The sequence below is a fragment of the Morus notabilis genome, unplaced genomic scaffold, assembly GCF_000414095.1.
Source record: "Morus notabilis unplaced genomic scaffold, ASM41409v2 Scaffold611, whole genome shotgun sequence".
Lineage (NCBI taxonomy): Eukaryota > Viridiplantae > Streptophyta > Magnoliopsida > Rosales > Moraceae > Morus > Morus notabilis.
In genome coordinates, this window is record NW_010359585.1 from 169,873 (window position 1) to 180,594 (window position 10,722).

General features: G+C 35.2%; 2 protein-coding genes across 2 annotated transcripts in view; one reads left to right on the forward strand and one right to left on the reverse strand.

The window, feature by feature from the left end:
• Positions 1 to 309: 309 nt before the first annotated feature.
• On the forward strand, positions 310 to 6,609 carry LOC21392662 (cytochrome P450 97B2, chloroplastic). Its single transcript, XM_010094832.2, has 14 exons — positions 310 to 546; positions 1,229 to 1,409; positions 2,082 to 2,189; positions 2,284 to 2,368; positions 2,656 to 2,894; positions 3,272 to 3,445; positions 3,985 to 4,032; positions 4,138 to 4,197; positions 4,359 to 4,445; positions 4,568 to 4,656; positions 5,412 to 5,503; positions 5,614 to 5,675; positions 5,977 to 6,126; positions 6,211 to 6,609. Exons 1-14 carry the CDS (start codon positions 401 to 403, stop codon positions 6,433 to 6,435), a joined length of 1,746 nt encoding a protein of 581 aa, XP_010093134.1. The 5' UTR covers positions 310 to 400; the 3' UTR covers positions 6,436 to 6,609.
• Positions 6,610 to 7,504: 895 nt separating this feature from the next.
• Positions 7,505 to 10,722, reverse strand: part of LOC21412187 (protein FAR1-RELATED SEQUENCE 2) — a 4,667-nt gene continuing 1,449 nt past the window's right edge. The window contains exons 3-10 of the mRNA XM_024163431.1: positions 9,099 to 10,715; positions 8,951 to 9,004; positions 8,789 to 8,851; positions 8,596 to 8,661; positions 8,433 to 8,483; positions 8,270 to 8,329; positions 8,095 to 8,169; positions 7,505 to 8,004 (exon numbers count right to left, since the gene is read on the reverse strand). Of these exons, the coding sequence (XP_024019199.1) occupies positions 7,930 to 8,004; positions 8,095 to 8,169; positions 8,270 to 8,329; positions 8,433 to 8,483; positions 8,596 to 8,661; positions 8,789 to 8,851; positions 8,951 to 9,004; positions 9,099 to 10,715 (2,061 nt within the window). The 3' untranslated portion in view covers positions 7,505 to 7,929. The remainder of the gene's footprint in view (positions 8,005 to 8,094; positions 8,170 to 8,269; positions 8,330 to 8,432; positions 8,484 to 8,595; positions 8,662 to 8,788; positions 8,852 to 8,950; positions 9,005 to 9,098; positions 10,716 to 10,722) is intronic.

Genomic DNA, 10,722 nt, shown 5'->3' on the forward strand with positions numbered 1-10,722 from the left:
ATCACTTATTTTATTACTGACAATATTTATTATTTGACACGTAAATTATACTAACATAATATATTATAGTTTCGTTTATTTAACTGATTCGAATTTAAAATTCAAATTTTATTACAATAAAAAACTATAAAAAATAATTATATTTAATTTTTTTATTATAATAAAAAATTCTCGTATAAAATTATATCTCTAACTCAAATTAAAAATTTTAAAAATATATAAAATTATATCTTAACTCAAATTAAAATAAAAAAAAAAATTTAAGATTAGCCTTTCTCCTCCGATAGAATATGACAGTTGACAGCAAAATCTACGTTGGTTTTTAGTAAAAGTGATATTATGGGTTAGTGTTGTCTGAACAAAACCCACCACGCAAATCTCGGAAACTTGCTCAGTGGCGATGGCTGCTGCTGCTTCTGCTTCTCTCTTGCATCTCTCTTCCCAAACTGTCGTGAATGTCAACCTTCAAACAACTGATTTTGGTTCTTTCCACTCTTCATCCGCCTCAAATCTTCTCTATTTCAAGCCCAAAAGATCTCGTGTAAGGTAAATTCTCTTTTCTTTTCTTTTTTTCTTTTTAAAACAAATTTTCTTTGCACTCACTTTGGAATTCATTCATCACAAAAGATTTACGAGATACCCAGATGACGTATTTGTCGTTTCAATGCTTTCTGGGTCTTGGACATACGTTTTTGTTGTTGTCGTTTTCCTTTTCTTCTCTAAATTGTTTGAGACTCTTGTTTCTCAGGAAGCTGAAACTATACATATTTTAAAGAGTGTTGACAATTTTTCCTTTTTATCTGTGTTTATTATATTTGCACTTAATTTAACAAGTAACAAAACAAGTGGAAGAAGAAAGAACAAAAGGAAAATTAGTTCCTTTTAGCTCCCGGGGAAACAAAGAAATAAGAGAGAATTGTTGTTCTCATAATAAAAAAAGGGACTGGCTCCGTTGGCTGTTCTATCAGTAAGACCAGTTTCTAGATCTGATCAAAATCAAATGAGATTAAAAAAATATATAAAATAGACAATTTTTTGTACAGATTTAATGGTTGAAAATGGCTGAAAAAATAAAATTACCGGTAATTCTATTTTTTTGGTCTTACAAGAGAAACTTTCATAAAAAAATAAATCAATTCTTTTATTTATTATTTTTTTTTGTTTACCCTTTAAATGAGTATTGTGGAAATTATTGAATATATGTGGCGGTTATTTTTGTGGAATTCAGATGTCAATCAACTAGTACAGATGAATTGAAAACGAAAAGAAATTTGCTGGACAATGCAAGCAATCTCCTTACCAATTTGTTAAGTGGGGGAAGATTAGGGTCTATGCCTGTGGCCGAAGGTGCTGTCTCCGATTTGTTCGATCGACCACTCTTCTTTTCACTTTATGATTGGTTCTTAGAGGTACTTAAATTTTTACATACAAATTTTCTTCTCATTGCTATAATTGAAGTGCTAATTTTCTGGTGCTAAGGGCGCGTTTACTAATAAGAAATCCAAAGAATTGGAGATAAGTTTAAAAAGGAATTAAGTTCCAGCATAATTGAGTTCCAGAATTGCTTTAAAGTGTTTAGTTTACTAAACCATTGCCAATAAATTCCAGTGAATTAAACTCCAATTTTGTCTACTAAACAAAGGAATTGGAATAATAATAAGTGTGGTTATAATAATTACCCTTATGTAGAAAATAATTGATTAAAATAAGGGCGTGTTTAGTAAAGAAGGTGGTTACTTCCGTTTCTAAGGAAAAGATTAGTTTCTCCATATCGAAGGAATTAATTTTCCTTTTGTGTGTGGGCCCACTTTATTTAATACCAAAAAAGAAAAAGAAAAAGAAGTAAACACTAGAATTCAAAGAAATAAGGAACTTAATTCCCTTTACTAAATTTGTATTCCTGATTTGTAACACCTTCATTCTGCCATTGGTTTCATCTCCTGTTCACTTGCATATATTTTTTTGATGGCAATCCATACCTCGATCAAAATTTGTGTACATATTCTAGTCTTTTGTGATAGTTGAAAGCCTTCCAAGTCCTCATTTTCCTTATTTTCTTTTAAATTTGTCTAATTTGGCAGCATGGCGCAGTGTATAAGCTTGCTTTTGGACCAAAAGCCTTTGTTGTTGTATCAGATCCTGTTGTTGCAAGGCATATTCTTCGCGAAAATGCTTTTTCATATGACAAGGTTCTAAATCTTTGTTTTAGCCTAAATTGATATTTTATGTTTTATAGTAATCTCTTCTGATATTTTTTTGCCCAATTTCTTATGTCTCAAGTAGGGAGTTCTTGCTGATATCCTAGAACCCATAATGGGTAAAGGACTTATACCTGCTGACCTTGATACATGGAAGCTGAGGAGAAGAGGTGAGCAAGTTTAAGAATGTAATTCTGTTTAACTTTTCAACTTATATGGCTTAACCCCTACATGATTTTCTTGGACTTGATGATAGACCATAATGTAAGTGCAATATAATGGGGTTTTTTCAATTTTATATTCTTTAATATTGGTTTCTTTAAAAAAATTTAGACTATGAATTCTAAAGCTATTAATTTTGAACTTTTTATTTTTTTGGTTGAAAAGGAAGAGACTCTTGTCTTGTTACAACTCCTTCAGCCAGTTTCTTCTAAGTTGTTACAAATCTGTTTTGCAGTTATTGCTCCTGGATTCCATGCCTTGTACTTGGAAGCTATGGTCAAAATATTTACTAATTGTTCAGAAAGAACAATATCGAAATTTGAGGAGCTCCTAGAAAGACAGCACTTGCAAGGGGGGAAGACAATTGAGTTGGATCTTGAGGCAGAATTTTCAAGTCTCGCGCTTGATATTATCGGGCTCGGTGTCTTCAACTATGACTTTGGTTCTGTAACAAAAGAATCGCCTGTGATTAAGGTTCAAAAACATCAATATATTCTTTAAAGTTGTCATGATAGTTCAATTTGGCTTCAAGCACATCCATAGATACATCATTTTCACCATAAAAAAACCAGTTTTCTATATGACATTGCATATGCATTCCTAAGAAAGTTAAAAAGTTTTTCTTCTGCACGTACATAGCTATTCAGGTTTATCAATATGTGGATTACACAGAAGTTGAAAGAAGATAAGTAAACTCCTGATATACAGCTTTTTGAATAACCAAACATTATGTATTATCAGTATAATTGAGCATACAATAGTACATTTCTTTTCCAATTTCTAAATCTATCGATTTTCCATTTCATTCGACAATGTTATAATGCTGATTTTTTCTTATAAATTTTCCACAGGCAGTGTATGGTACCCTTTTTGAAGCCGAGCATAGGTCGACCTTTTACATTCCATACTGGAAAGTTCCCTTCATGAGGTGGATAGTTCCCCGGCAGCGGAAGTTCCAGAATGACCTCAAGGTTATTAATGACTGTCTTGATGGACTCATCAGAAATGCAAAAGAGACAAGACAGGTTAGATAACATCAAATATCTTTGTATTTTGTACCTCCAATCATACAAGTAATTATTGTAATCATTTGGTTTACGTGCAAACTATGGTACATGCAGCCCAAATTTGAGCGACTAGATGATACAAACGATCTCAGCTGTTAAAAAAGAAAGTTGTCAGCTTTTAGCTGGAAAAAAATCAACGGCTTAGGTCATTTCTTTTTATAATCTAATGGCTGAAATCGGGCTGCACGGCACGTCCAAGAAAAATGGGATGTACTATAGCTTCTTCCTATTAGGATTTTAATTCTACAGTAGCAAAACCAGCAGCCAGTGCTTGTCGAAAACTAAGCACATGTGTGCAAGGGTTCTCCTAACAACTTTTACCATGCCATTTTGGTTTTCTTCATCAACATATTTTTCAAGAAATCATTTTGCATTTCGTAATTTTTACTACGGTTTCTTGTAAATGCGTGCTAGAGTAGTTACTTTTAGTGCTTTAAAAAGCTAATCCAATCACTAACCAGTGTCAGCTACTTGATTTTGTTGACATCAAATGACAGGAAACAGATGTTGAGAAATTGCAACAAAGGGACTACTCAAATCTGCAGGTTGATAAATGGTTTAATGCAAATATTATAACATTTGCCTGACGTTATTCTTAGGTTCTTTCTAAAAGTTTCATAATTATGATCTTATAACTGTGAAGTTTGCAGGATGCAAGTCTTTTGCGCTTCTTAGTTGATATGCGGGGAGCCGATGTTGATGACCGTCAGGTGAAACAATTATGAACTTCATTTTATGCTCCTACAGGATTTCAATCGAAAATATCTGGTTATATACTGCTCGATTCTATCATATTACTCGGCTAATAATAAGGTATTTCTTTTCTCTTGTCTCTCTTTTTTAATGTGTTTTAGTTTTGTTTTCTTGACAGTTGAGGGATGACCTGATGACTATGCTTATTGCTGGCCATGAAACAACAGCTGCTGTTCTTACTTGGGCTGTTTTCCTGCTTGCTCAAGTATGATTCTCCACAAATTATTATAGTTGTGGCTATTTTGTTTTCTTCAGTGGCTTCTCATCTTTCTCCCGCTCTCAAAATACATCAATGAATTCATTTTTAATTAATTTTCTGTACTGCAGAATCTGTCCAAAATGAGAAAGGCACAAAAAGAGATTGATTCAGTGCTTGGACAGGGTAAACCAACGTTTGAATTGATCAAAAAGTTGGAGTACGTCTCTAAGCCTATTACATCTTTGAATATTGTTTACAACATTTTAACATTATGCACGCAGAGAAGTGCTAAACTTATACTAAATTGTTGTGATAACTTATTGATGCTTATATAAAAAAGGAGCGGTTGTACGCTTAGCCTAGCAGTAAATCCACGCTCATTTCAAAGTTGATGTCTTGACCTTGAATCTCATTCCTTAATTTTGAGTCTCTTTATTGGAAGAAAATAAGTTTCTTGAAGTTTTTAATTTTGAATTGTATCTTCATGATATGAATGTTGAAATTGAGAAAATCATCTAATCACTAATACCTTTGGAAAGTGAACCTTAATGAATCTTTTTTTGTTCTTTCACTCGAGGTATCAACTAATGTGGGGCGCCTAATATTAAAAATCAACTCCTTTTCTTTTTCACAAATACAAAAGTTCCATATATAATATGGATATCTGAAAAGATTACCATATATAGCACAAAATACATTTGGGATCAGTCTGGTCCGCAATGAACACATGGGAAAACTTGTATTTTGACCATTCATAACCTTATAAACAGGGAACAAATAACATGTTTCTCTACAAGTAAATGAAAATCACTCTATTTTGTAACTAAGTTCTTCATTGAAACTGAAATCAGCTATTTAGTGGGGTGTCGGTCCTCAAAACGGGCGTGAACTTGGTTTATTTACAGATTGCATACTTGTTGCTCATGAGAAAGACACTAACATGTAAATGATTTCTTCCTTTTTTTTTTTCAGGTACATAAGACTTATTGTTGTAGAGGCTCTTCGTCTATATCCTCAACCCCCTTTGCTTATTAGACGTTCTCTTAAATCAGATAAACTGCCAGGTATTCCTATTCAATGTTCCAAAATGAGATAGCACAGTTGAAGAATCCTGCTGCAGAAATTTTCATTTCTTGTCATGTATGAGTTAAGAAATCCGTATCAATTTATGCAGGAGGGTATAATGGTGACAAAAATGGTTATGAAATCCCTGTTGGGACAGACATCTTCATTTCTGTGAGTAGAAGATTTCTATTCCCTTCCCTCTTTTTATGTCTCGGACTCTCACTTTTTTTTTTTTTCAAAACCATATTCCTCGAACAAAAGCTTAAGGACCTAAATATCCTTTTCTTGCATGTTTATTTTCATGGTCACAAGCTCTTTGACCATGCACTTTCTACTTCTAGTGTTTTTTTTAACAAAAAAGCCGCGAGCAATAAAATGGGTGCTCCAGATGTGGTTGTCAATTGTATCTCTGTGCAGGGCCAACTAGCTAAATAGAATCGCTCTTTTTTAAAACACAAACTTGTCCATTCAGGTGTATAACCTTCATAGATCGCCATACTTTTGGGACCGTCCTAATGAATTTGAACCAGAGAGGTTCTTGGTGGAAAAGAAGGGTGAATGCATTGAAGGATGGGATGGTTTTGACCCCTCTCGCAGCCCTGGAGCATTGTATCCGAACGAGGTTATTTACTTGCCCCTGCGTGTTCAGTGGCCTAATTTTTGTCCTGACAAATATAACTAATGGGATTATGGTTGGAATTATCAGATCATATCAGACTTTTCTTTCTTGCCATTTGGTGGAGGACCGCGAAAGTGTGTCGGAGACCAATTTGCGCTCATGGAGTCAACAGTAGCGTTAGCGATGTTGTTACAGAAGTTTGACGTGGAGTTGAAAGGATCTCCAGAATCTGTGGAGCTAGTCACAGGGGCAACCATTCATACAAAGAATGGACTATGGTGCAAATTGAGGAAGAGATCTCATGTACACTGACATAGCATAGAAAATAAGTTGTATTTATATTTTGGAAATAAATTCAGAGTCATTTCATTAATTACTGATTATGAATTTCCTATACCCTTTTTCTTCACAGAATTAGACATCTCCTGAGGGTGATTAAAGAGATTTCTAATCTCTCTTTTCCTGGCACACGAGTTAAAACTAAGAAATTTGACATGGATATAGGGCTTTAAAGTCTAGCAAGGTTTAGAGACAAAAATATGAACGAAATTTTCAGTGGAGGATCTTTTAGAACAAAACTCAGTCATCCATCACACGTTATCCCAACCTGGTAAATCTACTTGCAGCGTAAAAATAAGAGTTTGTACTGTTGCATCCTAAACTTTTCATTTTTTGCATAATACACCTCAAACTTTTAATTTTGACAAATTACGCCTGAACTTGCAAATCAGTAGCAATTGAGGTCCAATATAACAAACGTTATCAAATAGACACTTTGAGACACAAGATTTGCACATGAAAGGCAAAGCTCGTCATTTTTCAAATCACGAGGTCACGTGCGAATGCCGTGTCCTGAACCGTCAATTTGATAATGCCGCAGCCATAGGACTTCAATTGCCACTTATTTGAAGGTAAATTTAGGGTACAATTTTCTAAAATTGAAAGTTCGAGGTGTATTATGCAAAAAAATAATAATAATAAAAATAAAAAATAAAATAAAAGAAAGAAAAGAACCGAAAAATTTAGGGTGCAACAATGCAATTTACGCAATACAGGGAATATGTGTGTGTGTTTATTTTTAGAGTAAATTGCACGGTTGCACGCTATACTTTTCGTTTTCTGCATAACCAATACACACATCCCCTGCGTTTACAAATTGATGAGTACTAAGCTAGGGAATGGACTTTTGCAACAGAGGTCACTGGACTATGAATGATGATAAAGATGCTGGCTTGGCTTCTTAAGTTCTCATACAAGTTTTAGAACTTAGAAGACACCAACTACTTCGATTCTTTTATACAACCATTTCATCTCTATGCATATATGCTTGACCGAGAACGCCCAAGGCTCAAGGGCTTAAGAGGGTTACGTTTGTGATATGATGGTTGCACAAAATGTACACAAGGCATATTGCCATATTTATAAACAGGTTCTTGGAAAAGGGCAATGCTTTTCAAAGGATGAAAAGAAACATACGAGTGTTTGTCCTTTCTACTACAGGTAAATCTATAGCAGGAGACATGATGTTTTCTTCCCTTTTCCTCTTTGTATAAATTAAAGTTTGTATATAAGGAAGACCAGAAGAAAAAAGACGAATGAAGAAAAGGAAGAAATTGGCAATAACTTCATCTCACTGGAAAATCTACTGAACACATGACACGAAATATACATGACGCTTTTTACAGTCAAAATATGGAAAGGGGACTTTTGGAGGAGAGGAAAAACATTTCAAACCCCATTTTGTTTGAGGATGTTTTTAAAATCTCCTCTTCTGGGTCATCTATTTTGAAAGGATATGTGATCCAACTACCTGGAAAGGTGCTTAACCTGCAAATGCTTTGATGCAATGCTGTGATACTGTGAGGAAGCCACAGATTGTTCCTGCAGCCAAAGAGAAGTAAACTAACCAATTGAGAATCCTGCATGAAAAAAGAAAACCCCCAATACTGTTTGCATTATTCAAATGCACACCATATTTTGCAGATTGCCCTCAAGGTCAAAACAGCCATGCGCGGTTGGCACCTTGAAACCAACATGTCCTTGCAACTACACAACCCAAGAAAAAAAAAGGGTGCTTGTTTTTAGTATTCAGTGCAGTAAACAGTACTAGTCAATACAAAGAATGTGCTAGCATAAAATACGGTACCAGTCCTTGCATATTCTGTTGGTTCCCATAGTGAACAACCCGCGTTGGCACAGAATGCAGCTGTCCAAATTAAGGAAATGAAGAACGTAAATATCATAATGATGGAAACTTTGAAATGTTTTATACAAAATAATCGAGATTGGAATGATAGAACAGAGCATACCTGCATGCCCTGTGTATAGTAACTACCACGGATAGGGGAAATTGAGTTTAACTGCCCCAATAATAAGTATAAACAACATTGATGTAGCATGTTGTGTAAGATTGTAATTCAGGGGGAAAAAATAAAAATCTAAAATAAATAAAATAAATAAAAGATGCCTTACCACTCCTTGGATACCATGCGGAGCAATATAATAGCCATCAAGGGCTTGAGCTCTAGAATCAAGTTCCTAAAGAAATGAGCAAATCATGAATAAGAATCTATGAAAGAGCAAAAAGAAACTAATACTGTAGCAATTTTCAGTTTAACTTTTTACAATATCTTGGAATGATTCAGGATGCTTCATAACATCATACCCCTCTTTGCATGTCCTGTTGAGGGATGTAACCACTGTCAAGGTCATCTGCTCTGGTGTTCATCTGTTCCAGTACAAAAAAAGGCCGTAATGAAGTGTATACTATAACACATCAACACTCTGCATTATATCAGGATTTGGTAAATTAAACAAAACAAACTACCTGAGGGACACTGTCCTGTATCCGCATGGTTACTCCCTCCAGCTCAGATTGTACCTAACGTATATACAAAATCCACTTTAGACCACATACAATTAGCATAGGTTAGAAATATAATGGCATCTGCATTAAAGCATCAATACAAACTGACCTTTCTTTTCTTGTATGTTTTCTTTTTCTTAGATGCCTTGATGGCCCCGTGATTATGTTCGACATCAATATGACCATCAACAGTTGAAATGTTGGATCCCAAAATATCCCGCACAGAGTTGTTAACATCAACACAATTTTTTAATGCCTCCTCTAATGTCCGAAAAGCGGTGTGATAAGTTTCTAGAGATAAAGACCCCGCCTCACCCAACTTAGTGGCAAATTTACACAGGTCATGGAAGCGTTGCAACCTAAAGTTATGCCTCTGCGGTATGTCGGTAACAGTCTGCCCAACCTTTGCATCTTTCGTCCATCGCTTCAAAATGTAGTGGGATGGGATGCAAGAAACACCAGACATTTGAAAGACAAGTAATGCATGTCTACAAAGAAATCCCCTATATTCAAAAGAACGACATAAACAGCGTATTTGCAACTCTTCTGCATTCCAAGCTACGACGAAGCTTTGGTGTTCTTTAGAATCATCAACCCGAAAGACTACAGTTGCTTCATTTTCACTATCTTTTTGCAGATGACAAGAAACTACACCTGAAACCTCGACCTGAAATTGCTTAAATATTACTTCTGTATAAACCGGTGACATTTGTTTCTCAAAACTCAACAAAGATCTTAATCCTTGTTGCTGGTGACGTGATTCAAAGTCGGCATTTGCTTCCATGTTATACAAGTCTTCCAAAATTTTCCGATGCAGCTCAACAAACTCCTTAAATGTGGTCTCTGGACAAATGTACCTATCCAAGAATGCAGTTATGCTCTCAGCTCGCTCAGTCGTGGACATTCCAGCTAAAAACACATCCTCCATGTAAGCTGGTGCCCAACTTTTACGATCTTCATATAATGATTGCACCCCTTCATCCTCTTTTAGGTCAAATCCATCAACCAGCTTCTGCCATCTCCTTTCGAATTGTTCATCAGTCCAAGATCGACGAATGCTCTTGTTGAATTTTTCCATAAAATTTTGTTTCTCCACTACTGCACAACCCAAATTCTCCGGTATCCTTCTCAAGACATGCCATAAGCAAAAACAGTGGCGTGCATCAGGAAATACATCCACTACCGCTTCTTTCAAGGCTTTCTCTTGATCGGTAATAATCACTCTCGGAGCTTGGCCACCTACTGCTTTAAGCCATGTCCGCATCAACCAAACAAAAGTAGACGTAGTCTCTTCCCCAATCAATGCACATCCAAGCAAAATATACTGGAAATGGTGATTAACTCCAGCTATAGGGAGAAACGGTATCTTATACTTTTTTGTAAGATAAAAGGTATCGAAGAAAACTACATCGCAAAAATTGATATACTCATGCCTACCTTTTGCATCAACCCATAATACATTTTTTAGGCCTTTTTTGTGGTCCAAATCTATGGAGTAGAAGAAGTTATGATTCTCCTCCTGCATATGCATGAAAAATTCAAGCATTAGTTGTATATCTCCATCATCTAAAGCCACCTGCAAACCTTTCTTCTCACAAGCAACCTTAGTAGGATCTTTTTTCTTCCTGCACATAGCATATAAAAAATCATCCGGATAAATATTGTGATTATGCTCCTTTACAAAACTATGTATGACCCATTTCCCATCATCTTTCCTCTTCATATGCATTCCT

Excerpts from the sequence above, each read along its gene's own strand:
- LOC21392662 (XM_010094832.2), top strand. The coding sequence starts at position 401 with ATGGCTGCTGCTGCTTCTGCTTCTCTCTTGCATCTCTCTTCCCAAACT. Across the intron at positions 4,446-4,567 it reads CTGTTTTCCTGCTTGCTCAA|AATCTGTCCAAAATGAGAAA; the intron begins GTATGATTCTCC and ends TCTGTACTGCAG. Across the intron at positions 5,504-5,613 it reads TAAATCAGATAAACTGCCAG|GAGGGTATAATGGTGACAAA; the intron begins GTATTCCTATTC and ends CAATTTATGCAG.